The 27811-nt window shown below is 44.3% G+C and overlaps 1 protein-coding gene across 1 annotated transcript; it reads right to left on the bottom strand.

The window, feature by feature from the left end:
• Positions 1-1517: 1517 nt before the first annotated feature.
• On the bottom strand, positions 1518-27811 carry LOC144605509 (sphingomyelin phosphodiesterase 2-like). The gene is made up of 11 exons (XM_078420869.1): positions 27695-27811; positions 21181-21264; positions 18360-18456; positions 15839-15915; positions 14503-14596; positions 12998-13087; positions 12407-12489; positions 11876-12008; positions 8309-8413; positions 8037-8193; positions 1518-7066 (listed from the first exon to the last, which is right to left on the bottom strand). Exons 2-11 carry the CDS (start codon positions 21228-21230, stop codon positions 6720-6722), a joined length of 1233 nt encoding a protein of 410 aa, XP_078276995.1. The 5' UTR covers positions 21231-21264; positions 27695-27811; the 3' UTR covers positions 1518-6719.

Here is a 27811-nt window from a genome sequence, read left to right as displayed (position 1 = left end):
AGCAGATGTGGAGAGGATGTTTCCACTAGTGGGAGAGTCTAGGACTGGGGGTCATAGCCTCAGAATTAAAGGACGTTGTTTTAGGAAGGAGACGAGGAGACATTTTTTTTAGTCAGAGGGTTGTGAAGCTGTGGAATTCTTTGGCACAGAAGGTTGTGGAGGCCAAGTTCATGGATATTTTTAAGGCAGAGATAGATTTTTGATTAGTATGGGTGTCGGGGGTTATGGGGAGAAGGCAGGAGAATGTGGTTAGGAGGGAGAGTAGATCAGCCATGATTGAATGGTGCAGTAGGCTTGATGGGCCGAATGGCCTAATTCTGCTCCTATCACTTATAACCTGTGCTCAGGGTCAAACCCCGGTCTGTAAGGCAGTGACTACCGCTGCGCCACCGTGCCGCCCTGCCCCAAATCAGTACAATTAGCAAATGCCGCATTTTGCCCGCCAATCTAGAACATGGAAGAGTACTGCACAGGAGTAGGCCCTCCGGCCTACCACCAGACCACAAGCTGCTGCCGTTACTGCCAGTCACCACTGCATCGAGGTTTAAAACATCGGCAAACATTTCCCTTCGTATATCAGTTCCAAGGTTCGAAGTGTTCAAGCAGAAACAAATAACCGCAGATGCTGGTTTACCAAGGAAAGACACAAAATGCTGGAGTAACTCAGCAGGTCAGGCAGGAACCCTGGAGCCCACAGTGGTAGAACTGTTACCTCACAGCGCCAGTGACCCAGGTTCGATTCTGACCACGGGTGCTGTCTGTGTGGAGTCTCCACGTTCTTCCTGCGAACTAGTGGGTTTACCCCGGGTGCTCCAGTTCTCTCCCACACCCCAAAGACGTTCAGGTTTGTAGATTAATTGTCCTCTGTAAACCCAGAGTTCTGACTCGAAACATCACCCATCCTTTTGGCCATTGACCGTGGATGTCGACTATGGGAGCGGATCTGCTGGTGTCCCAGAGTCCCAGCGGCAGGGGGGGGGGAAATTAAACCCAGATCGGCACAAAGTCCCAATGAGGCCGAGAACGGACGCCTCACCCAGCCGAGGCATCACATTTTAGGGGGGACTTTCAGGCAGGGATTTCAAGTGAACTTCCGTAACTAGGGTCTAGTGGAATCAAGGGATATGGGGAGAAGGCAGGCATGGGTTGATTGCAGACGATCAGCCATGATCACAATGAATGGCGGTGCTGGTCCGAAGGGCCGAATGGCCTCCTCCTGCACCTATTTTCTATGTAAATTTTGTCCGGATTAAAGGAGTCAGAAAATCGGTGCTGGACGTGTAGGCAACGTTTCAAATTGAAGGGTCCCGACCAAAACTTCACCTGTCCATGTCCTCCAGCGATGCTGCCTGACCCGCTGAGTTACTCCAGCAGCGTGCTATTGAAAATGAGCAGCTTTCTTGAATTCAGTGTAAAAGTGAGTCGTCATGATGTATTGCTAATTTACATTCTGGCCAAAACAGTTGATCTCACGGAATCAAAAAGGAAGAGAAGGCAAGATTGAATTTAAAGCTTTATTAAGTCCTCGCAGGCTGCAGAACGATCTATTACCGCAAATCAAAGAGGCGAAGGAATGAATCAAGTGTTCCTGAGATTAATAAGCATCTAAGAACTAGTATTACATACTCAACACATGTGGAAGAGTTTCTTATTTAAAGATTACAGTACAGCACACAGGAACCACTGGATTATAGTTACATTGAAAAATGTGTTCAATCGTGAACATGGTTTTCTCTTTACTTTAATAATACAACGGACAGTGCAATTAATTAAAGAGATGAGAGTTCCCTTTAAGAAAGTTATCAGACAACTCTTCAGATTAAGGGCTTGGTCCTTCCCTTTTAATACTGCATGGCACAAGGCCTAGTTCAATGAAACCCCCACCCTGGTGGAGGGAAGGTTTCCTTTTTCAATGGCAATTGCCCGACACAGAGTTTTAGCCAGTTCTTTAAGTTATAGGAGCAGAATTAGGCCATTCGGCCCATCAAGTCCACTTCGCCGTTCAGTCATGGCTGATCTATCTTTCCCTCTCAACCTCGTTCTCCTGCCTTCTCCCCATAACCCCTGACACCAATAGATTCCCAGTTCTTAGTAGATGTGGGGCCATTTGTTAAAGTTGTGACTGGTTTGATTTTAAAGTTGCAGCCTTGTTCGAACAGTCCCGAGATGTCCATTGTTAGAGGTGGATGTGGATTCGAGATGGAATAGGAAATGTTCAAGTTTGAAGCGCGTTGGTGGGGTGAGTTATGGGTTATGGGGAGCAAGAGATCACAGAGCACCACAGCATGGAAACAGGCCCAGAGTCCATGCTGACCTACCACTCACCAATTTACACTAGTCCTACTCTATTCCACTCTCATCCCCATCAACCCATTCAGATTCAATGGGTTTGTCTTAAGAGTCCATGCTTTCACAACCAAGGTTAAAAACAGTACATGACTGAAAATAATATTTCTTCCATCATTCAAGTGGTCCAATGTAGAAATGGTCACATGATTTAATCCAAAATCCATCTTCAACAGAACAAAATTATAAACCACTCTGCACAAATCAGTCCTTTACCTGAACTTGGTCTGTTGCAAGCACCAGAAAAAGAGCTCACCTGCACTAACATCCCTCAACATGAAGAACAGGCCTCACCCCCAAAGAACAATTATGGAATGTAATTGAGGCCAGAGCCTCAGAATAAAACGCCATACCTTTTTGAAAAGAGATGAGGAGGGATTTCCTTAGTCAGTGGGTGGTGAATCTGTGGAATTCATTGCCACAGACGGCTGTGGAGGCCAGGCCGATGCATAGATTTAAGACAGAGATTGACAGATTGTTGATCCGTACGGGTGTCAGGGGTTATGGGGAGAAGGCAGGAAAATGGGGTTGAGAGGGAAAGGTAGATCAGCCATGATTGAATGGGGGAGTAGGCTTAATGAGCCGAATGTCCTAATTCGACTCCTAGAACCGTAAAGCGACTCCCTAACGTGAAAGAATTTGAGGGAGGCAAAGCTCACAGAGCCACATGATAATATCTGTGCCATTTGGACAGCTGGGGACTAAGAGGGGAAGTCAGACCAGTTTACAATCTTGCACGTTTTATACCCGAAACGTCACCCATTCCTGCTCTGCAGAGATGCTGCCTGTCCCGCTGAGTTACTCCAGCTTTTTGTGTCTTTCTACGTTTTATTAACCTCTTCTGTGTGGGGCGAAAACTTCATTGCAGGAACCTTCTTCACTTGCTGAGGGTTTATTTACTGGGGCATCATTTCTCGACATCCTGATTTGTGGAGCTGGGGGGGGGGGGGGGGGGGGGGTCAATCCATAAAACCCATTTACATTTTCAACATTTGCTTTAAGTGTCCAGAATTTCACACCCTGCGTTAAAAAAAGTACATTACTGAAAATAATATTTCTTCCATGGTCCAATGTGGAAATGGTCACATCTTCAACAGAATTAAATTACAAACCCACACTGTATGTATGATTCATTGCATTTACAAAATTGTTCCGTACATAAACATGTGGCAATTAATATTTACTGCCGGTTGTTGAAGCATTGTGCATTGCAATACGGCGAATGCTTACGACTTCGCACACGAGAAGGTAGCAATCATCTTGATGGTGCATATGGGTTTTTAACACTCCAAGACTGCCCGAGTAACGGCAATGAGGGCATGAAAAAAAGCCCAAAATGGTTAACTTTCCATAGAGCTATCCCACTCTCACAGCCACATTCCCAGAGTTACAACATCGCAGGCTGGCCCAATCTCTTAGCGATAAAGAACTTCTGAAGTTGTAATGAGTTGCCTCTTTCCCCGTGTTTCCTTCTTTACTCCCTGTACACATGTGCAGCCAAGTACAAATCCAATTCAATTTACAAATTTGCATAAGACACCACCAGCAATGTGCCGGATATCAAATAATGACGAGATGGAGTACAGGGAGGAGACTGACCCTGGCGTCAAGACATACGTTTAGCAAGGCAATGAGGAGGAATTCCTTCAGTCGGAGGGAGGTTGGTGAATCTGAGGAATTCATTGCCACAGACAGCCTTGGAGGCCAAGTCAATAGATATTTGTAAAGCAGAGATTGACAGATTCTTGATTAGTAAAGGTGCCAGTGGTTATGGGGAGAAGGCAGGAGAAAGGGGTTGAGGGGGAAAGATAGATCAGCCACGATTGAATGGCGGAGTAGACTTGTTGGGCCGAATGGCCTCATTCTGCTCCTGGAACACATGAACCATACGACATGCTAACAACATTAATATAAAGCATGTTTAGCGTTACTGACCAGGCATCTACTCCCTTGGGACTGGGTGTGGGGAAGTACGGCAGTGTTAGGTAGTCAACACCCAAAGATCAATCAACAGGAAATATCGTGTAGGACAGCAATCCTGGTGGCGCCATGGGTGCATTGGCAGCTGAAGAACTGTGGGTGGCCCAATACTGGGTCATGATCCATAGGATAACCAAAGATTTCTTGTTAATCTAGTACTAAATCACTGTCAATTCGGTAAGCAATACTTTGAGGTCTAATACAAATCCGGCAAAAGTGGGAGACGGGAAACTGCAGATGCTGGAATCTTGAGCAAAACACAAAGTGCTGGAGGAACTCAGCAAGTCAGGCGGCAGCTGTGGAGGGAAGAGACAGGTGACATTTCAGGTCGGGACCCTTCACCTGATTTAAGATTTGGGGCATGAAGCAGATTTCCTTTCCTCCCAGAATAGTTGACACGTGGAACGAGTGTCTATGAAAACTAGTCAACTCTAAACCAGTAATCAGACTACATTGACGCAAAAACACTGGATGAAGAATGTGGCTGGAGGCCAAGACTGGGCCTCAACAAACACATTTTTAATGAAATAATTTAGAAAGCTAGAATGGTCTTGTCTATCGTCACTTAGAGTAAAATCATATCAATTTCTGTCATCTATATTTTGAATCAGTTATTTCGTTTAGCCATTTTGAAGATGCTTAAAAGCCCCTGGAGACCAATGGTTCAATGGTACTTTGTAAATGCAGTGTGGAGCAGCCAAATCTGTGACCAATTATACACAGTCCATGGGAGAGAACAAGATCAACAGATCGCTCGGTCTTCGTTGTCTGCCTGGGCCTACTTGATCTCCCGGTTGCCAAACACTTTAACTCCCCGTCCCACACTGACCTTTCTGTCCTGGGCCTCCTCCATTGTCAGAGTGAGGCCCAATGCCAATTGGAGGAACAGCATCTCATATTTTGCTTGGGCAGCTTACAACCCAGCGGTATGACTCTTGATTTCTCCAACTTCAAGTAACCCTTGCATCCCCTCACTCTCCATCCGTTCCCCACCCTAACCATTGCACTAATTTGACTGCTATCCAAGTGAGTTTCATTATCTGTATAACTTGTTTTCACCTAGCCCACAACTAACAATTTCCTTTATCATTATCACTTTTTTTGCACATCTTTCATTCATTTGATCATTCATTTGATCTCTATCACTGTCTATATCTCTCGTTTCCCTTTCCCTCGACTCTGTCTGAAGAAGGGTCTCGTCCCCAAACGTCACCTATTCCTTTTCTCCACAGATGCTGTCTCCAATCCTGTTGGAGTTACTCCATTTTTTTTTGTGTCCATCTTTGGATCTTTAGCCAAACTGCATTTGGTCCTTAAATGCACTCAACCTTTTCTGCTAGACCCTGGATGGGCAGGCTTGGACAGTAGTCCTCAGCCAGTTAGACCACAGCGAGAGAAGATTCCTTGCAATGCAAGAAGTAACTTTGTGTGTATAATCCCTCCTGTCCTCTTCAATGACGGGATAAATGTTATGACTCGCCCCTGGTGATATTTATTTCAAGATTGGAAGTCACGTTTTGGAAGTCATCATTGTTGCAGTCGAAATTTAACTTCCAGGCAACACCTTAGTACGCACATCTATTTCCTCAGGATGCAGTCATTTCTGACGAAGGCACCTTTTATTTCCCATTCCCAATTCTCAGAGAGCATGGCAAAGATTCAATTTCTTTGCAACTGTTTCACAGAACTGTGCAGGTTACCAGGCAACTTCACACTCCATGACGAGTCAATTACACTGGACTCAGTCTGGTATTCCAGACTCTTTCACAACAGAATATGCTCCAAACTATCCAGCAGTTTTGTGGTCAATTCTTGGTAGATGTCCACAATTTAAAGTCTCAAAATGCCATGGAGGGGGATCTGAACTTGTTTTCTTGGGAATTATTTACACGTCTTGCTGTTCTGCAGAGGGATTCTCTTAGTTCCTGGTTTCAGGAAGCAAAGGGTTTGGCTGGAAGCAAGGTGAATTCCACCCCCCTTCCCCCCCCCCCCAACTCCAAACCTTCCTGCCTTTAGGTTGACCCTAGCTGCCAACCCCAATTCGGGCACAGGCTGAAGAGTTGAACGAAGGGTCCCCAAGATTAGCCAGACAACATTAAGCGGTACTAGGGAGGGTGAGAGGTAAGCACGTAATCATGAGGCTCAGATAGAAGGAAATGCACGCACTAAATATCATCCCATTATGATGAAGCACACAACATTATCCCCCACATGCCAGGAACTGTACAGCTGCCTGGAGTGTATTTGACAACATGAATTCTCAAGGTTAACATGCAGGGCTGGCATCGTGCAATAACATTTACAACTGCATTCACTATAGTTTGCGCATGTCAGATCTGATCAGTCTCTGGCTAAAACTCAGTGTGGTCTGACCCAGTCCCCTCACGAGGGCATCACTCTCCCAGCTGCTCTTGCAGAGCCTGAATGGTATTCCGCATTTGGTCCTCCGTTCCTTGCAACATTTTCACCTCAATCGTATGAAATACGTACAGGATTCCAGCCAGCAACGTCACGGCAAAAGCCACCATGCCTAGGATGTAGAAGGAGACCTTGGGGAAGGAGTTCTCTGCGGTGGTGGTGACCAGTGGTATGATCGCCATGACGACTTCAAGCAGCAGCAGGACAAATCCCAGGATGGCCATCCTGCCAGAGGAGTAGCGTATCTTCTCTGCCCCGTGAATACCGATCTTCACTTCCACCCGAGCTTCGTTCAGGATGTCCACCAGCTGTGGATTCGTCTCTGCAACCAAACAACGTAAAAAGTACTTTGGGGGCAGAGAAACAAAGGGAAAGTGGGTCACAAAACCTAGAATTATTAACCGCAGATAGAAGGGCTCTTGCAATACACAACAACACGTGTACTCAGGTCGGCAGTGGCTCAACTGCTGCTTCACAGCGCCAGAGACCCGGGATCGATCCTGACCTCGGGTGCTGTCTGTGTGGAGTTTGCATGTTCTTCCCTCTTAGTCCCCAGCTCATGGAAGAATCATTCAGATAACAGGGGGAAGAAGAGGGGAATGGTGGTGGGAATATGGAACGAGATGCCCAAACTAGTTGAGACAGGTACAATCACTACATTTAAGAGACTTTTGGACAGATACATGGAGAGGACAGGCTCTCCATGGATTAACATCATGGAGCTGGCAGCCTTGCTCGAGACTGACTTTGAGTCCCACCGCGGGGATGTGGACTTGCCATCGGAGCCTGCGATCCTTTGCCTGGGATCAACGCTCCAACGGATTCCAACATTGAGGAGCTCGCAGCTTCGGGTAGAGACTGATGTTGGGAAGCTCCAAAGTCACAGAAGGTTCGACTAGCCCCGACCTGGGGTCTGAATGCCAGGCACTGGGGAGCGATTCCCCCCCCCCCCGATGCGGGAGCTTGATCGCCCCGACACGGAGGGCCCGACCCCCGGCTACGGGAGCCAAGGTCGTCCCGTCAACAGAAGGCCCGAGGCCCCCGACCGCGGGAAAACAAAGGAGGGAAGAGATTGAACTTTTATTTTCACCTTCCATAATGGTAAGGAATGTGGAGGAGTCACTGTGGCGGATGTTTACGTTAAAATGTATTTTGTTGCTTTTTATTGGTATGACTGTACGGCAAATCAAATTCCTCGTATGTTGCAAAATAAAGTAGGAGTATCTGCAGTTCCTCTTACTGAAATGAAATGAGAGCTATACGTTCCACAGCAGTAGTGGGAAATAACTTACCTTCTTTGTGTTTCACCCCAGTGACAGCATCTTCATCTCTCTGCACACTCAGTGTGGCACACACAGCTTCATGGTCGGAATATGGAATGCTTTTCCCTGGAGCCGTCCCACTTGTCGTCATCAAGTGCTCACATTTCACAGGGAACCCCCTTGATCCCTGCAGTACCCGAAAGACACATCGGTTAATTATCTTACACCTTAAATTTCTGAACTCGTCCGTCCAGTTTCAAAACACCTCTGTTAATTTGCTTTCCAAATTTCAAACTCCTTGCCTTGTAGAGAACGTAGTCAATGCGAATGCCTGAGGGGAATGAAGGGCAGTCCCAAACTGTGGCATAGCAGTTCTGAGACTGCAGGGTGCAGCCTCCTTCAGAGCCCTGTGGGAAACACAACACACACATTACTGAAGGGTCCCGACCGGAAACATCACCTAGTCCTTTTCACCAGAGAAGCTGCCTGACCCACTGAGTTACTCCAGCACTTTGCGTCAATCTTCAGTATAAAACAGCATCTGCAGTTCCTTCCTACACATTTTGTCTGCTGCACTGCAAAATCTCTTCAGAAGGGTTCCGATCCAAAATGTTACCTATTCCTTTTCTCCAGAGATGCTGCCTGACCCGCTGAGTTACTCCAGCAATTTGTGTCTACGCTCATAACTACTGGTGCTCTCAATGAAGCTTTGATGCCGCATTCTTTTTTAAATGGACTACAAAGAACTGAAGGTACACTACATTATTAAAAAGGTTCTGTAGGCAATCCTCAGCCAAGAAAATGGATGGATTGATTGAAAGATACAGCATGGAAACAGGCCCTTCAGCCCATCAAGTCCATGCTGAACATCAATCACCCATTCACACAAGTTCTACGTTAGACCCACATCTAATCCCTACACACTGGGGGCTATTCACAGAGGCCAATTAACCTACAAACCTGTACGTCTTTGGGATGTGGGAGAAAGCTGGAGCACACAGAGAAAACATCCTTAGGATACTCTTGTTCCCAACCTCAATGATGTAGGCACTATACCCAATTTTAGTGCAGCCCAGGAGCTAGTTCAGCCCACATTGTCTGTGCCGAACATGGTGCCAAGATCAACTCTTATCAGCCTGCACATAATCCATATCAGTATCAATAAGGGTGGCACAGTGGTGCAGCTGGTAGAGCTGCTGTCTCTTAGCGCCAGAGTCCTGGGTTAACTTCAAAATGCTGGAAAGCATCTCAATGAAACAGGATCCCCTCCCCTCTTCCTCTCCTCCTTACTCAGGGAGCGGTGTGGAAAATGGAACACGAGTATTAAATGACAAACAGCAGTTAAGTTACTGCAAGTAAACAAAAATCTAGGGGTTAGTAAACCCAATTGCAGGAAAGGGCTATCAATGCCATAGATAAAGAGCTTTTAACCAGAAGTAATTAAACTTTGGCTGCTGGCTTCACTTCTACAAACAGTTCATGCTAGGACACAAATCAGGATCTGACAATGATCTGTTGTCACAGCCGACCCCCGCCTTACGGCGGTTGAAGTAACAGAAATTCAATCATACAGAATTCAATAACGATTACCCACACGTTTAAAGTGCAGAACAAAACTTGTTCTTACAAAATAAACATTTGTTTTTCAACACTCTTCTTGACGCATGTACAGACAATGCAGCTTTGTATTGGAGGGTGGAGGGGAGGGGGGGAAGAGAGAAAGAAAAAGCAGGATAGGGACCACTTTCTACGAACTCTAGGGCGGCACGGTGGTGCAGCGGTAAAGACACTGCCTTACAGCGCCTGGAGACCCCGGCTCAATCCGATCCTGACTACGGGCGCTGTCTGGACGGAGTTTGTACGTTCTCCCCGTGACCTCGTGGGTTTTCTCTGAGATCTTTGGTTTCCTCCCACATTCCAAAGAACTACAGGTTTGTAGGTTAATTGACTTGGTATAAGTGTAAATTGTCCCTAGTGTGTGTAGGATTGTGTTAGTGTGTGGGGATAGAGGAGGGGATGCTTGCCAATATGTCCATTGATGGAGAAAGTGGAATAAACCGTATCAAGGTCAATCAACATTCGGTTATTTACGATGACCCTCATTGTCCATGGTTAACAAACATTAGAATGGGAATAAGAGAGGGTCATGGGTGTAGCGTTTAACAGCAAGCTCTCATTTGCATAGTGTGCACTGATACACTCAGCAGATCAGGCTCTATACGAGGGCAGAAAATATATTTCAGCAAGGAACCTTTAGCAGAAGTCTGACGCAGAGTCCTATCCACATATTAAAATAAGTGGTTAGGTGTGCAGGGAGGGACTGGTCTCAACTAAAGACAGACACAAAAAGGTGCTATCCTGCCTCATCCCTCCAGTTTTTTTTGGCAGGTAGTTGGGTTCCTGTTATTGTAAGAGCTAAAAGCAGCATGTATTGATCACTACACAAGTTACAAATTGCTGCCGAGATAACACTGTCAATGTTAACCTCTGCCAGGAATGATTGGGTTAATGTTTGATGAGTGTTCAACAGCTCTGGGCCTGTACTCGCTGGAGTTTAGAAGGATGAGGGGGGGACTTCATTGAAACTTACCGAATAGTGACAGCCCTGGATAAAGTGGATATTTTCACTCCTGGGGGAGTGTCAGACAAGAGGGCATAATCTCAAAATCAAAGGACATACCTTCAGAAAGATGAGTTGGAATATCTTTAGCTAGAGGGTGGTGAATCTGTGGAATTCAGTGCCATAATGGCAATGGAGGCAAAGTCATTGGGTATTTCTAAAGCAAAGATTCACAGGTCTTTGATTAGTAAGGGTGTCAAAGGTAGGACAGAAGGCAGGAATGGACCCGGGTCATCAGAGCTGTGAAGGAGAAGCTCTACCAGCTATGTCGAAGGTATTTATTCATAAAATGCTGGAGTAACTCAGCAGGTCAGGCAGCATCTCAGGAGAGAAGGAATGGGTGACGTTTCGGGTGCGGTCTGAAGAAGGGTCTCGACCCGAAATGTCACCCATTCCTTCTCTCCTGAGATGCTGCCTGATCTACTGAGTTACTCCAGCATTTTGTGAATAAATACCTTCGATTTGTACCAGCATCTGCAGTTATTTTCTTACACTACCAGCTATGTCAGTCTGCAGCCCATACAAGAGAGTAGGCAGGAGGATGGGGTTAGGAACCAAAGATAGATCAGCTATGATTGAATGGCTGTGTAGATTTGATGGGCTGAATGGCCTAATTCTGTTCCTATGATTTATGAACATCTCGAACATGATTTTAACATCCAGAGCACTCTCCTGATCGTTCTCACCACTCACGTGTGAAGCAACCTGAATCCAAGCAGGTAAATTGTCTAAAACACAAAGAAAATTTTCCTGATCTTTACAAGGTTAGAGGTTCAAATTATGCTTCAATTCAAGATGGTTCTCCCAATTTGTAGGATTGAACTGCAGATGCTGGTTTACACTGAAGATAGACAAAATCCCAGAATAACTCAGCGGGTCAGGCAGCATTGCTGGAGAAAAGGAATAGGTGACGTTTCGGATCGAGACCCTTTATCAGACAGAGTTAAGGGAGAGGGAAACTAGAGGTACAAAAAGGCACAGAAAAGGTTCTCAAAATGCTGTACTAGTGGAGTTCTGCATCCTCTCGGGAGGAAGTTAATGATGCTGGAGAATGGAGAAATGCTCCTAATATTTCCAACAGAAGGGATAATCTGGTGGTGACCTGCTGCTGCATGTAGTGCACGACATGTGGTGTACAAACGTCTGATGCACTTCCTGCAACACTACGTTTCAAACAACACTTCAACCGATGCAAATATCTGATGATGTGAAAAAGATAAGACCGCAGAGTTTTTACAGAAGTGCTTACTTCAAACTTTTTGGTCTCCACAAACGAGTCCTTCATCCCTGTGTAGCACTGCAAGAGCCGGTTTCCCAGGTCATTGGGATGCATGTTCAAATCTCCACCCAAGATTGTGACATCGGCTGTTTTTCCTGTGTGGCTGGGAAACAAAAATAACTTTTGAAAGGGTTCGTTCACCGACCTGTCTAGCACGGATCACTGACACTGGCTTTGCACACTTCTTAGAACTCATTGAAACATAGAAAATAGGTGCAGGAGGAGGCCATTCGGCCCTTCGAGCCAGCACCGCTAATTATTGTGATCATGGCTGATCATCCACAATCAGTAACCTGTGCCCAACTTCTCCCCATATCCCTTGATTCCGCGAGCCCCCAGAGCTCTATCGAACTCTCTTAAATTCATCCAGTGATTTGGCCTCCACTGCCCTCTGTGGCAGAGAATTCCACAGATTCACTACTCTCTGGGTGAAAAGGTTCCTTCTCACCTCAGTTTTTAAATGGCCTCCCCTGTATTCTGACTGTGGCCCCTGCTTCTTACCATATGAACTGCCCCAGCTCCCAAGACTGAAGCAGTCGGTGGGGGAGATAGTCGTCCTTTTCCCTGCAATACTCCGCGTGAAGCTGCGGGAGAGAAGAGAGTCAGCTCTGATCCCCAACGCGGGACAGTTCAGCCACATCCTACACCAGCAGTCAGCTCAGAGTGGAGGGACGGGGAGGAGGTTAGCGAGGAGTTGGACAAGGGAAGATGAGGGGGGGTGGAACCGTGCACGGGCTCAGACAGCAGAGTGATGGGATGCATGTGGTGGAGAGAATAAATGGAGAGCAGCTATACGGGAAGAGTACTGTGTTAGGACAGAGTGGGAGAGCAGGAGGAGAGACAGAGCGGGCGAGCACTATGACAAGGGATAGGAAGCAAGTCTAGCCAGAAGTGGCAACGTAGGCTGAAATGGCAGCAAGGCCAGAAAAAATGAATATTTTTAATGCAACCCCAGAAACAGAAATAAGCCACAAAAAGGCAGCCAGGGACACGATTTAGAGAGGGGTGTGCAATTTCATGCAGGAGAAGGTGCCAAAGCTGGTGTCTTGATTATGTTATTATTAAGTCACCTCACACTTAGCTACCACTTACATGAGTCACGTAAACATGGACGATGATGCCTTGCACCTTCAGAATGACCAGGCCAACAGACTTCCCACCAAACCAGTCGCCATGGTGCAACTGGAAGACAGTGGGATTACAGATTATTTTTCTAACAGAGCTGTATTTCAGGGTACAAATGCTATTTATCAGCTCTACACTTTATAAATTTGTTTGTTTAGTTTAGATATACAGCGCGGAAATATCGGCCCTTTGGCCCACCAAGTCCACGCCGGCCAGCGATCCCTGCACATTAACACTATTCTACACACACTGGGTACAATTTACAATTTCACCAAGCCAATTAACCTTTAAACCTGTACATGTCCGGAATGTGGGAGAAAACCAAAGATCTCGGAGAAAACACACGCAGGTCACGTGGAGAACGTACAAACTCCGTACAGACAAGCACGAAGTTAGGATGGGACCCGGGTCTCTGGTGCTGTAAGGCAGCAACTCTACTGCTGCGCCACCATGCCAGATAAATGAGCTGAGCTGAGCAAGAGCACCTGTTAACCAGTGTGTGGAAATACATGGAACTCTGTACATGATAAATATGCAATTGAAGTTCTGGTCTGTTACAGATTTCAGAAATGCATATAGCCTATGGAATATAAATAAGTTTAAAAGTAAGGTGCTGTCTGCATTCAGAATTATTCCTTAGACTGAGTGCAAAATGTTAAGACATTTTGCTTAGTGCAGGACACCACGATTCTTTCGATCTGATATCTTCCTCTAGGTTTTCTCTCTCATCCAGTCTTGCAATTCAGTGAAAACTAGTTTATACTTGAGCATATTAACCAACTGCTCTTTGTACGAAACTAGACTTTGAACCCGGATAGATTTTTATTGGGGGGGGGCGTCTATCAGCATCCCATAGATTTTTATGGGACGCAGGAACCTTGAGCTGTCTTCAGATAATGATCACCTAGATGGTCCAATCTACATCAGATGATAGCAATCAAGGAGTCTCTTATCAGCACAATTTCTATTCCTCTGGACATTTATTTGTCTTTATCTTGTTCCCTTAACCAGCTGAGCAAGAACACTTTATAACCAAGGTGTGGAAGTAGATGGAATAAATAATCAGAAAACAGATTCTACTCAAAAGAGCTTCAGATGCTGGTTAATACACGAAACGACACAGAGTGCTGGAGTAACTCAGCAGGTCAGGTAGCATCTTTGGAGAATGTGGACAGGTGATGTTTCAGATCAGAGTCTGAAAGACAATCTCGACCGGAAACGTCACCTGTCCATGTTCTTCAGGGGTGTGTAGAAAGGAACTGATGTCGCTGGTTTATACCGAAGATGGACACATGGTGCTAGAGTAACTCAGCGGGTCAGGCAGCATCTCTGGAGAAATAGGATGAGTAAAGATTCGGGTCGGGACCCTTCTTCAGGGATGCTGCCTGACCTGCTGAGTTACTGCAGCACTTTATGTCCTTCTACTGCCAAGAAGCTTGCTTTTAATTTGGCTAGTAACGTTTGCCCCATACCTTATAAGGATAGCCATTCAGGGAGTAGCGGTAGAGGAAAGAGTCAGTTATTCTGTATCGAGAGAAGACACACAGTCCACTTCCTATTGCGCCACTGAAAGAGAGCCAACAGATCACATTCACAGTGGCTTAATATCTGTGTGTTGTCACAACAACTTACATTAGTCATTTACATGCATTTCTGGATTAGTTAAGACCTCACTGTGCCATGAAAACGAGAAGCACAAATAGAAATCACCACATGATCCATTCACTATACAAAACCAATACATTACTGACATCATGATGTATTATTAACTTATTCAGAACTCTTTGCTATCTACAACTTTCCAAGTGATCATCACTGAGAGGCATTAATTGGCCAGGTAGGTCTTAACCTTTTAGTTTAGTTTAGAGATACAGCACGGAATCAGGCCCTTTGGTCCATTGAGTTCTTGCCGAACAGCGATCCCCGTACACCAAAACTATATTACACACTAGGGACAAATTACAATCTTTACCCAAGCCAATTAACCAACAAACCAGCGGAGTGTGGGAGGAATCCGGAGCACCTACGCGGTCACGGGGAGAACGAGAGGCTGAAAATCAAGCATTACAATCAACAGAAAATGCTGGACGTGCTTAACGTATCTGGTATTCAAACCAAAGATAATTATATGCACACTTCCAGAGCACTCTCGGTAATAAAACTAACAATGGTGCAGCTGTTAGAGCTGGTGCCTTATAGCGCCAGAGACCTGGGTGGTATCTATGCGGAGTTTACACGTTCTCCCTGTGACTGCATGGGTTACCTCCAGGTGCTCCGGTTTCCTCCTACATCTCAAAGACCTGCAGGTGTGCAGGTTTATTAGACGGCAGGGGAAGAGAAAAGACATTGTGGCCTTCCATCACAGTGAGGAGGGGACTGGAGGAGACTCACTGTGATGGATGTTTCTTTTTGTTTGGTGTTAGTTTGTGATTGTATGTGTTATTGCATTTTTATTGATTATTCTTATTGGTCTTATTGTTCAACTGTGGGTAATGTTTCATTTCACTACACATTTATGTGTATGTGACAAATAAACGACTATTGACTCTGTAAAATGCCCCTAGTGTGTAGGTTTTGGATGAGAAAGTGGGATAACATACAACTAGTGTGAATGGGTGATTGGTGGGCCTTCTTCTATCTATGAACTAAACCTGATATTATCAAAGGGAGCAATCGTGGCTCAGACCAGCAACACCATGGCTCCGTGTTTAACATTGCACTGTTTAATTTCTATACCAGTCTATCACCATTCCACAGTCAGGTAATGGGCTCACTTTGTCATTCTCTCTGACGGATATAACTTCATACCTTCTGAAGTACACGGAATACGGCTGGGCACTTGTCAACTTGCTTCTTAAAAAGTGGTAATCTTGCTCACTCCACACCTGAAAGCAAAATAATTGTCTCAGACGCTTGCTGTTTTTTTACCCCTCCTAAATGTAGATGCACATAATCTAGAATGACACCCGTGACTGAGGCATTACAAAGTATGGAACTGAAGCGGTTCTAACTGTAGAAGATTAAAATTCCACCTCTTGCTTGGTTTCAGATTGGCAAACCAAAAGACACTAGTCAAAGAACTGGTTAACACCTTTTCAACTCCACAATTAAAAGCTATTTGCAGGGCCAAGCCATTCATAGAGTCATACAGCACGGAAACAGGGCCTTCGGCCCAACTTGTCCATGCCAACCAAGATGTCCCATCTACACTAGTTCCACCTGCCTGCGTTTGGCCCACATCCCTCTCAACCTTTCCTACGAGCAGTTCATATGTTCATCTACACATCCTCACACTCAATAATAGAAAGAGAGGCATACAGCATGGAAACAGGCCCTTCGGCCCAACTTGCCCACACCGACCAACATGTCCCATCTACACTAATCCCACCTACCTACTTTTGGCCCATATCCCTCTAAATCTATCCTATCCATGTACTTGTCTAAATGTTTCTTAAACATTTCAATAGTATCTGTCTCCAATACCTCCTCCAGCAGCTCCTTCCATACACCCAACACCCTTGTGCAAAAACATTACCCCACAGGTTCCTATTAAATCTTTCCCCCCTCACCTTAAACCTATGTCTCCTGGTTCTTGATTCTCCTCCTCTGGGCAAGAGACTCTGTGCGTCTACCTTATCTATTCCTCTCATGATTTTGTTTTCCTCTACAAGATCACTACTCATCCTCCTGCAATCCAACGAATAGAGTCCTAGCCTGCTCAACCCCTCCCTCTCGCTCAGGCCCCCCGAGTCTTGCCAACATCCTCGGAAATATTTAGAATTTCAGAGAGTGAAGATAAAGAAAAGTATTATACAATCTTCGGGAAAGGCTTACTGCTTTGTCATATTAACCGTCATCTTGCTCCTCCATCGTGAGCTGCAAGCAGAACCAGGGCCTGCTCCTCGCTCTGTGAATATGTGGAATTCTTTGCCACATAAGGCAGTGGAGGCCAATTCACTGGATGTTTTTGAGAGCTAGATTTAGCTCTTACGGCTAAAGGACCCAAGGGATATGGGGAAAAAGCAGGAATGGAGTACTGATTGTAGCTGATCAGCCATGATCGAATTGAATGGTGGTGCTGGCTCGAAGGGCCAAATGGCCTACTCCTGCACCTATTTTTCTATGTTTCCCAATGGCATGATACTAATTGAAAAGCAGCTGAGTTTCAGAAAATGTCAATTAAAGTAGCGCTCTGCCCCAGAGACGTCTGACATCAAGAGTCAAGGATCAAGGGTGTTTTATTGTTTATATGTTCCAAAGCAGAACAATGAGATTCTTACTTGCAGCAGCACAACGGGCTGAAAACATAGTACTCAGTACATTTATAAAAACAACATAGTGCAAAAAACAAAAAGCCCCAGAGCCCCCAGACAGAGATTAGTTGAAAGAAGCACAATTTCATTCAAATATACGTGGTCAGAAACCCTGCATTAAGCAGTAAGTGGAGTTGAGTGGTTTACTTATTTTTAATTCACTTTTACCGTAATATTTTAAGTAGCTGGCATTTTAAGCAGCTAAAATTTTTAAAATTTAATTAAAATAAATTTAGAGCATTTGAACACCTTTCACATTTTCTGACCGAGACAGTTGAAGAAAACTCCCATGGACTTTGAAAGCTGCAAGATCCCTTTCTGGGATCTGAAAGCGGTATCTAATGTCCGAGGGTCTCAATAACCCACTAAGTTATGGAACAAGTCTTGGGTACGGACAGTTAGCTTGGTTGGTCTTCCATTTCCAAGAGATTAATGCCATCAAGTGGAGGTGACAAGCAGGGTGCTGGATCCAGTTCAGAGATTTCACTGAATTGCCCAAATAGTTGGCGATCTCAACGTATTGCTAGATATGCAACTGTAATTGAATTTTAGGGATGGAAAGTGTTTAGAGTTAATTCCTGTTGATGTTGGAGGAATGATCGTATATTGTTTTGTTAACCAGGATTCTTTTCAATGAGGACACCAAGCAAGAAACGACATTCCATCACTTCTCCAATTTCAAAGACGCAAGTACGAAGATATTTGCAATTTAACAGAAGATTTCCCTAACTCTAAGGAAGTCAATTGCCAATGCTCACCCACCAAATTGGCTCTTTGACTTCTTCATCCAGTTGGGATTCAGCAGTGCTTTGATATATAGATCTCAACGACCTATACATGATCCCATAATGAGTTTCTGGATTGTTTCTATTCTTGTTTTCCCTTATTTATTCTACATTGTCACGTAGACCAATGACAAAGGATTCCAAAACAGCTGCCCAAAAACCAGAATGGCAAACAGATTGGAAAGTTGCTGAATAAAGCGGCAAAGATAATAATGGGGAAGTGAAACCTACTTCCTGCAAGAGGACCACATCATACTTCTCCTGACTTAGTAACTGCACAATCATTTCATAGCGCTCTCTGCAATGTTTGCTGAGGTAGCGGATTCCCCTGTAACAAAGAATGGGACATTGTTAGATATATTGCATATTACAACACTAGGTTTTGCAATGAAGACTTTTATATTGAAGACATATGTTCCCGCAAAACATACAAGTGGGTTTCAAGACAGATGCGAGCAACTAAAAGGTCAAATAGAGATGCTACTGTCAACACACCAATTCTCCTGCAGCAGTGGGCTTGGCCTCCAGATATCGCTCTCTCCACTAGACCCAGGCACGAGGAAGATTGTTTCATAAGGACTAAAGGGCTGTTGCTTTTTGAAAATTTCAAAAAGGCCTCAAAGAGAAACTCGCTCACCTCCCACCCCCCCTTTAGCTGCATCAATCTATCACTTGACAGGCTTTGCCCACTTTCTCCAACCCTACTCCGCTCAGTCTAAAGAAGGGGTCCGACCCGAAATGCCATCTGTCCATTCCCTTCACTAATGCTGCTTGATTTGCTGAGTTCCTCCAGCGCTCCCCAATAATTTGGGATTCTTCTTAAAAGAAACGAGTAAAGACATTAAACATGCACAAGCTCAGGAGAGAAAGCATTTGTGGCAATGGAAGAACTGATGGTCTGATGAGAGATTTGCAGTAAATGCCAAACAAACAAAAATGGAAAGGGGATTTTTGCGTTACCTAGGCTGTTATGATGATCTGGAATACACTTTCTGTTGAAATTCCACAGTAACATTCTACAGGAAATTGGAGAAATACTTGAAGGGGAAAACATTTGCAAGGCTTTTGGGAAATGGTAGTTAGGTGTGATAATTAAAGACCATGCAAAAGCACGCGAGATTCTCTAATGTAAATTGGTTGGTAATCACATCTTCAACCTTATAAATCACACACTGTCTGGACTGCTCTTTTAGTTTAGTTTCAGTTGAGTTAGTTTATTGTCACGTGTACCGAGGTACGGTGAAAAGTGAAAAGTATTGGAGTTGTGAGCCATAGGAAAAATGGGGCAGGAAATCTGTCTACAGTCCCAATTTAGCCTTGCCAAACTATTAACTAAATAGTCCCCAATCAATGACAAAATAAGTAGAAATGTAAGACTGTGGAAACCAAACTGCGTAGGGTCAGCTATCAAAGCAACATTCCACGTAATTTAATAGGACTCGAAATGCAGTTGGTCCCTTCTCTGCACATAGGCTGAGCAGCTGTTCAAAGAGAATAAATCCCCAAAATGTCAAGGTTCCTGCCTTTAACAATAAAACTAGTAATACACAACTTCAGAATTGCATTAAATTTCCCCGGTGTGGGACGAATAAAGGAATATATTATTATTAAACATGAATGGTACCCCCTTCTAAATCGTCAACTCAGTAGCAATATAAAATTAGATGTGGACATCCTCCATTTTATTTTGAGGCCGCGTTGGAGCAGTTTTCTGCCGCACAATCCAACCAGAAAGTGAGACAGAGATACATGGAAACTGAGATGCTGGAATCTCCAGCAAACCACAAAATGCTGGTGGAACTCAGCAGGTTAGGCAGCACCTGTGAATGACTATCTAAGATTTTGGGATCTTTAGATTATCTTAGTCCCTGAGCAAAACACAAAGGGCTGGAGTTACTTAAGCAGGCCAGGTAGTGTCTGTGGAGAAAGCAGATTGGTGATGTTTTGGGTCAGGACTTCTTCAGACTCCATTGAGCTTAAAGAAAGGTCCCAACCTGAAGTCACCTATCCATGTCCTCCACAAAAAACAAATCTCCAGGTCAGGACAACGTGCAGTTTAGAAGAGATTCTAGATGTGGATCCTTTATGCCATTGCCCTTGTCCTTCGTGAAGGTAGACGTTTAGAGTTGGTGTAAGGGAACGCTATTGGAGTAACATAATGAGGCAACAGTGGTGGTTTCAGTAGATGCCACACACTGTAGTCATGAGGTGCCAATGCTGGAGTGAATGAACATAGGCTAGTGATGGAGTACCAATCAAACCTCTAGCCACCACTCTGCATAGGAGGATTAAATAACACATTTAAAGCACTTAGAAAAAAAATACCATAATCGAATGGAAATTTATAGATCTACAACACAGAGAGAATAATTTTGCCTATTATCATTGTGCTGGATTTTTGATAAAGCTTTCCAATTGATTTCAATTCTCCCTTCTCCACGTATTTTAAGTACATATTAAATACTTCTCTGAAAGCCGCTATCGTATGGTTTCACAGAAAAATAGAAAATGCTGTGTATACAACCAAAGAGCAGCATTTGTGGACATTATTTGTGGCAATTATCCTTTTCAACAGAAATCTCTCATCAGATTTTGATAAAAGGTTACCAACTAAGTAACCTCTGAAGAAGGGTCTCGACCCGAAACGTCACCCATTCCTTCTCTCCTGAGATGCAGCCTGACCTGCTGAATTACTCCAGCATTTTGTGATACCTTCGAACTGAGTAACAATGCTTCCCTTTTCACGCCACACCACTTTGATTTTGCAATATTGAGTTTGGTTCTACCACCCTTGCAGTCAATGCAACTCGGATAATCTACGCCACAAATGAAAATTCTCTTTCATCTTCCTTATGGCCGTTTGCCAAATATCTAAAGAATTTGTCAAACTTCCTTTTTTTAACATGCAAAACAGCCCAGGACGATTCAAGAACTGAACACGCTGATCACACGACTGATGCAGGAGACCGGAGGGGAAGTTTAAAATGCTGATAGTGTTGTTTAAACAGTTCTGTGCTGAACAGTAAATGTTTGTAAGATACCATAGTCTTACCAGCAGTTGAGAGTGAACACTCTGAACCTTGCAGCCAGCGATTCCGACATGGTATCAGGTTAACAAGGTCAAACTCTGCAGACGCTAAAAAGAAACAAAAATACATTTGTATTTCTGCAGCATATGACCTCTGTTTATCTGATAAAGCGTGCAGGATGGAACAAATCCATGACAATACTCACAGAAAGCTGCATCTCTTCCCACACTCCATGTAATCCAATGTTGAAACAGTCAAACAAATGTAAATACATTCACCCCGATTGCCTTTTATTATACCTTGCACTACTTTTCCTAATGCCTTTTGGACTGTTAGGAAATGCATACCGATGGCAGAGGTAAACACTCACCTCACCCCCAGTGCAACCTTCTCTTTCCGCCACCATTCATCTCCATCTAATGAAGCTCTTAGATTTCACATCAAATACGCTCTTAAAATTACACCCATCGGCATCATCCCCATTTCCTAGAAAAGTGTTGATGGACCCTTCCCCACAGACCCAGAACCTCAAACCTCCTCGAGCTCAACCCATTTTGTTTAGTTTATTATTGTCTCGTGCATTATTGTCACGCGTGTCGAAGTACAGCGAAAAGATTTGTGTTGCGTGTTATCCAGTCAGTGAAAATAACATACGTGATTAGAATCAAGCTGTCCACAATGTACAGATTCGGGATAAAGGGAATAACGTTTAGTGCAAGATATAGTCCAGTAAAGTTCAATTAAAGATTCAAAGGTTTCCAATGAGGTAGATGATAGGTCATCTACCATATAATCTTAGCGTATAAGATTATTAAGGGGTTGGACATGTTAGAGGCAGGAACATGTTCCCAATGTTGGGGGAGTCCAAACAAGGATAGTCTATTGTCCACTCTTCAGTTGGTCTCCCACTCTTTAGTTGGTCTCCCACTCTTTGCCAATAGTCATTAACATGGCTTCAGGGACTATACTATTTGAATCCACTGGTGCCCCACCAACCACTCCAGCATAACAGTACATCCTTGCAGCACCGCAGCATCGTGATAGAGCTGCTACCTTACAGTATAAGAAAATAACTGCAGATGCTGGTACAAATCGAAGGTATTTATTTCACAAAATGCTGGAGTAACTCAGCAGGTCAGGCAGCATCTCAGGAGAGAAGGAATGGGTGACGTTTCGGGTCGAGACCCTTCTTCAGTCTGAAGAAGGGTCTCGACCCGAAACGTCACCCATTCCTTCTCTCCTGAGATGCTGCCTGACCTGCTGAGTTACTCCAGCATTTTGTGAAATGCTACCTTACAGTGCCAGACACCCAGGTTCGATCCCGACAATGGGTGCTATCCTTACTGAGTTTGTAAGTTCTCCCTGTGACTGAGTGGGTTTTCTCCGGGTGCTCCAGTTTCCTCCCACGCTCCAAAGACGTACAGGTTTGTAGGTTAATTGGCTTCGGCAAAATTGTAAATTGTCCCTAGTATGCGGGATAGTGCTAGCGTATGGGGTGATTGCTTATCAGCACGGACCCGGTGGGCCGACAGGCCTGTCCCTGCACTGTGATGGAATAACTCGGGACGTGTACAAATGTACAGTCCATTGAAACAAACACATCCGACCTGACAACCTATTCCCCACCTACACAGCAATAGAACCCCAACTACATCATTGAATGGTTTGCATTAAAACCTCTGCTGAAAAGTCAGGGTAGGTTCATAATTCAAAAGATAAAAATTAGCTTCATGAAAATGGTCTTTGCTCCAAAAATAATTTCTGCTTCTCTTTTTTCCTAAATAGTGGTTAAAATAGTGTATGTATCACTAGCTAGTTTAGTTTATTGCCACGTGTACCTAGGAACAGTGAAAAACTTTTATTGCCTGCTAACCATTTAACTGAAAGACAATACATGATTACAATCGATCCATCCACATCAGAGTCGAGATTTAAAGGAGTGGAGTGATTGCAATGAGCGATTGTAGATCTGCTTCTGTGACTGGCACACAAAGAGTTGCCTGGGTTGGGCACCATCTTGGATCCACTGCATCATCTCCCATCTCAGTCAGAACGAAATCGAGACATTGGCCAAATATAAATGCACAAGAAGTTTGTGTGGCTTCCACACAAAATAAGCGTTAAATGGTTGCTACTTGGGCCTGGACATGAATCTTCCATTATCTTAGCAACCACCTTGCAATCAGTACAGTGTCTGCCCCCCACGGTAACACACCTTATAGCTGCCTGCGAAGAGGCACTGGAGAGGGCCTGGAGAAACATCAGATATTTCTGACTGAGATAATAAACGTTGGTAAATGAGTTAGGACGCCAGAGGGAAAACACAATGATGGCCAGTAGAAATATCATGACATTAGAGGTGTCAAAGGGATCTCTACAGTATTATCATTACTGTTCTAAGTGTGGATGCTGAGAGGGTGTTTCCAGTAGTGGGAGTGTCTAGGACCAGAAGGCACAGCCTTGGGATAACAAGGATGTACCTTTAGAAAGGGGATGAGGAGGAATTTCTTTAGCCAGAGGGTGGTGAATCTGTGGAATTAATTGCCAGATGGCCGAGACCGCCAAGACATAGTGTATTTTTAAAGTGGAGATTGATAGGCTCTCGATTAGCAAGGGCGTCGAAGGATACGGGAGGAAAGCAGGAGAATGAGATTGAGGGGGAAAAAGTGGATCAGCCATGATCGAATGGCAGAGCAGACTCGGTGGGACGAATGGCCTAATTCTGCTCCTATGCCTTATGGTCTTGAATGCTGATAGGTGCATATGTCTCTCAGGCCCTCACTGCATATGCCATGTTAAACGGATCCAATTCCCATTACAAACTTATTCCTGAATTATTTGTTCCCCATTTGCCCAAACAAGCATCAACTGCTCCCTATTTCTGAAAGACATGCAACAACACCTAAAAATACGCTTCTTCACTCTGACAGCTCTTCATTCCCAAATATCTATTTAAACACACAAGCTCTATAAATCTCTTTCAAAGTGTCTCCACCACACTCTTCTCTAGGACAGAGCTCTAAAGCTCTCTCTTTGACTATATTTTGACACACGTTCTACAATTGTTTATGACTACTCATAACGTCATTCTGTTTCTAACCATTCCTGTATGTTTTGGTGATGGCGTGTTTTGATACAGTGTCCAAATCATACCTATATATAATATAAAATCACGAAGATGGCCTCTTTAAGACTCCACATACCTTTGTATTTAAAATGCAGCTCTTTTTTTCCCTTTCTAGTAGGTAAAAGCACGAGATCTTGGAGGTTTTGGCTCTTTTTCAGTCAAGTGTAATCTTCAAGCTCCACAACTATCCAATTGTTGCAAATGAATTGCCAGATACCAGAGGTCTCAGCCTATTACATAACATTACCATTCTCTATTTTTCCTTTAACCTTGGGACTGTTGGAAAGAAGCCCGACACTGCACTCATATCAGTCCCCGTTCTGGCCAAAGAATCGGTTTCAAAACCTTTAATCATCAGCAATATTGGGAAAAAAAGCTTTGAGAACATGATGGGAGAGCCACATGCTTTCTCTCACCAGCATACAATGTGAACCAATTGTTCCCATTTTTGCACTTGCTTTTAAAAGGTATATACAGCAGTATGGTAAAAGCATAGCTATATTCTTAGTGTTCTCCAAGACACATGATGTGATGTGTCAGTAAGTTCATATCAGAAAGGTTTTAACAAAAGACCTGCCATTAGTTACATGGTACATGACAGGCAGTTACCTATTTTTCATGTGTAGACCCTACCCAGCGGGGGGATTATCATTCCATTAATGTGTGCCATGCCAGTGATATGGGTAGAGGGACAAATACAGAGGACACCAAGGATAATGTCTGCAGTTTTCTTTAAAAATGCTACAGGATCTTTATTTGTATGGTGCCATGAAATCATTTACATGGGCACTTCAGCTCTTTAAAAAACATAGGAATTTATAATGAAAAACACTGACAGCATAATTAACAGATCTAAAAAAGTGACAGCATAATTTACAGATCTAACAATCTGTCATTTAAATAGCACCTTTCATATATCCCCAAACGCCAAGAATATCGAGGAGCCAATATCTGAAATGTTCTTATAGTTGTAACATTGCAAGTCATTACCATTAAGTTAGCCATAGCATAAATGTGCTTTGAAGGATAAATATTTCAACCACCAGTTCTTTGAAAGAATACTTGAATGTATTTTAAAATCCAAACAAGGTGGCACAGTGGCGCAGCGGCAGAGTTGCTGCCTTACAACGCCAGAGACCCAGGTTCGATCCCTACGGTGCTGTTTGGACGTTCTCTCCGGGATCGCGTGGGTTCTCTCTGGATGCTCCGGTTTCCTCCCACACTCCAAAGATGTACAAATTTGGAGGTTAATTGGCTTTGGAAAAAATTATAAATTGTCCCTCGTGTGTAGAATAGCACGGTGGGCCGAAAGGTCTGTTTCCACGCTGTATCTCTAAAGTCCAAAGAGATTTAGTCTAAAAATAAGTCTAAATAGGGGAAAACAGGACTTTTTTTTCACATCTTATTTGTAAACCTCCAGCCCTTTTCAGTCCAGCCTGGATTATATGCTCTGGAGAAGGATTTGAACTCATTAAATGATCATTAAGAGGCAGGAGTTTGATAAATGAATCGAGCTTGACTTTTTTTTAGAAAGGCGACTAACTTGGCTCAAAAAGTGCCACACTTACAACCTGATCTCACATACAACTTTGGACAACAAAGGCCGAAGTGCATTAATTGACTATGAAATACACTATAGTCAAGCTGTATGATCTTGTTATTAATGGCTAAAGAAATGGAATCCTAACTGACGTTCTCATCCAGAGAAAGAAAGGAACAGTCCTACTGTCTAGAAGTGATTTTGAACAAAACCTCTGCCATTTTTTTTTTTATTGGCTTGAGAAATCATAGGCTGTGAAATTGGTCTGTGGACTAAACCGTGAACATGGGCTAGGTAATTGTAAAAGACAGGTTTAGTAGCTTTAAAAAATGTTGATAGAAAGGTCATATTGATGCAAAATGCCAGAATATTGACAAGTAAAACAAGAACAGCTAGTGAATAAAACAGAGCCGTACAACGCCTAATCAATTGGCCATTATGTGAATGTCAGCATTAAACTAGTTTTGAAATCAGCCCTTTGATCATACAGGAAATCAATGACAGGTCTCCCCACCCACCCACCCATTCTCAACAGCTTCCAACTAGAAGCAGGAAGTGATTGGACACAAAATCATAGGAAATATACCATATGCTTGCTTTCTAGGACAAACTAGAAACAGGACATAAATGCAGCCACAATACCATACAGATGTTGAAATCTTGAGCAACATCATCCTATTGCAGGAACTCAGCAGGTCAAAAAGCATCAGTGGAGAGAAATCGGCAGCCTGGCAGAAGGGTCCTGACCTGACCCGAAACATCAATTGAAATGCCCCAATTCCTCCACAAATGCTGCCTGACTAGCCAAGTTCTATCTAGCACATTGCATATCAAACCTACTAAATCTTTTCACCTTTACCTTAAACCTAATGTCCTCTGGTCCTCAATTCCCCTACTCTCAGCGAGAGACTCTGTGCATCTACCCAATCTATTCCTCTCATGATTTTATACACCTCTATATGATCACTCCTCATCCTCCTGTGCTCCCAGCCTACTCAACCTCTCCCTATAGCTCAAACCCTCAAATCCTGGCAACATCCTCGTAAATCCTCTGAAGAAAGGTTTCGACCCAAAATGTCACCCATTCCTTCTCTCCAGAGATGCTGCCTGTCCCACTGTCAAGTTACTCCAGCATTTTGTGTATTTGGTTTAAACATGCATCTGCAGTTCCTTCCTACACATTCCTGTACCTTTTTCAGCTTGACAACATTCCTTCTCTCCTGAGATGCTGCCTGACCTTTTGAGTTACTCCAGCATTTTGTGAATAAATACCTTCGATTTGTACCAGCATCTGCAGTTATTTTCTTACAATATTCTAAGTGCTGCCTCACCAACGTCTTACATAACTGCAACATGACCTCCCAAACTTGTATACTCAATACTCTGACTGATGAAGGCCAATGTACCAAAAGCCTCTTTTTTTTGTTGTTGACAACCCTATCAACCGATTAATGAAGCATTAAAATAAAACATTGGAGGGGGTAGGAGGAATCCCTCGACGTTTGGTTTGTCGAGGACAATGCAATGCTCCCCGGGTGGACATCAATGAGCAAGGCAGATTGGAGAGAGGTCGGTACCCCTGATGGTGTACCTGTCCTTCAGCATCACTGCACCAGACGTGCAGTCTCTGGTCTCTGGGCAGCGCTTGGCACAGACACAGACAAGGGGAGTTGTTGACTGAGCCCTCAACAGAGCGCTTGATGCCGGCCGGCCGGGCGCCCCGGGGCTGTGCTGTGGCCTGAGGGAGAAGGCGGAGGGAGGGGGACTCTCTCCCTTATGCGGCCGGCATCCCTGTCTACATTGCAGTGGCACCGCAAAGGAAAGCGTCTCCCCCAACCCATTGACCCGACCCCCATCCGCGGGCACTCACCTGCGCCGCCGACCAGCGAGCCGTCGTGCCAGAGAGAGCCGCCACTGGTCCTCTCGCACAGCCGCCGGCTGCTCCTCGGCTTCCGCACGCTGAGCACGCCGGGTATTGTAGTTCCCG

Source organism: Rhinoraja longicauda, chromosome 24, assembly GCF_053455715.1.
Source record: "Rhinoraja longicauda isolate Sanriku21f chromosome 24, sRhiLon1.1, whole genome shotgun sequence".
NCBI classification, from domain to species: domain Eukaryota; kingdom Metazoa; phylum Chordata; class Chondrichthyes; order Rajiformes; family Arhynchobatidae; genus Rhinoraja; species Rhinoraja longicauda.
Note: the sequence above shows the minus strand (reverse complement) of the source record. Positions and strands in the feature narration are given on the sequence as shown.

Excerpts from the sequence above, each read along its gene's own strand:
- LOC144605509 (XM_078420869.1), bottom strand. The coding sequence starts at position 21,230 with ATGTCGGAATCGCTGGCTGCAAGGTTCAGAGTGTTCACTCTCAACTGC. Across the intron at positions 12,009-12,406 it reads GAGCTGGGGCAGTTCATATG|CCACACAGGAAAAACAGCCG; the intron begins GTAAGAAGCAGG and ends TTTGTTTCCCAG. Across the intron at positions 8,414-11,875 it reads TGGAGACCAAAAAGTTTGAA|GGCTCTGAAGGAGGCTGCAC; the intron begins GTAAGCACTTCT and ends TGTTTCCCACAG.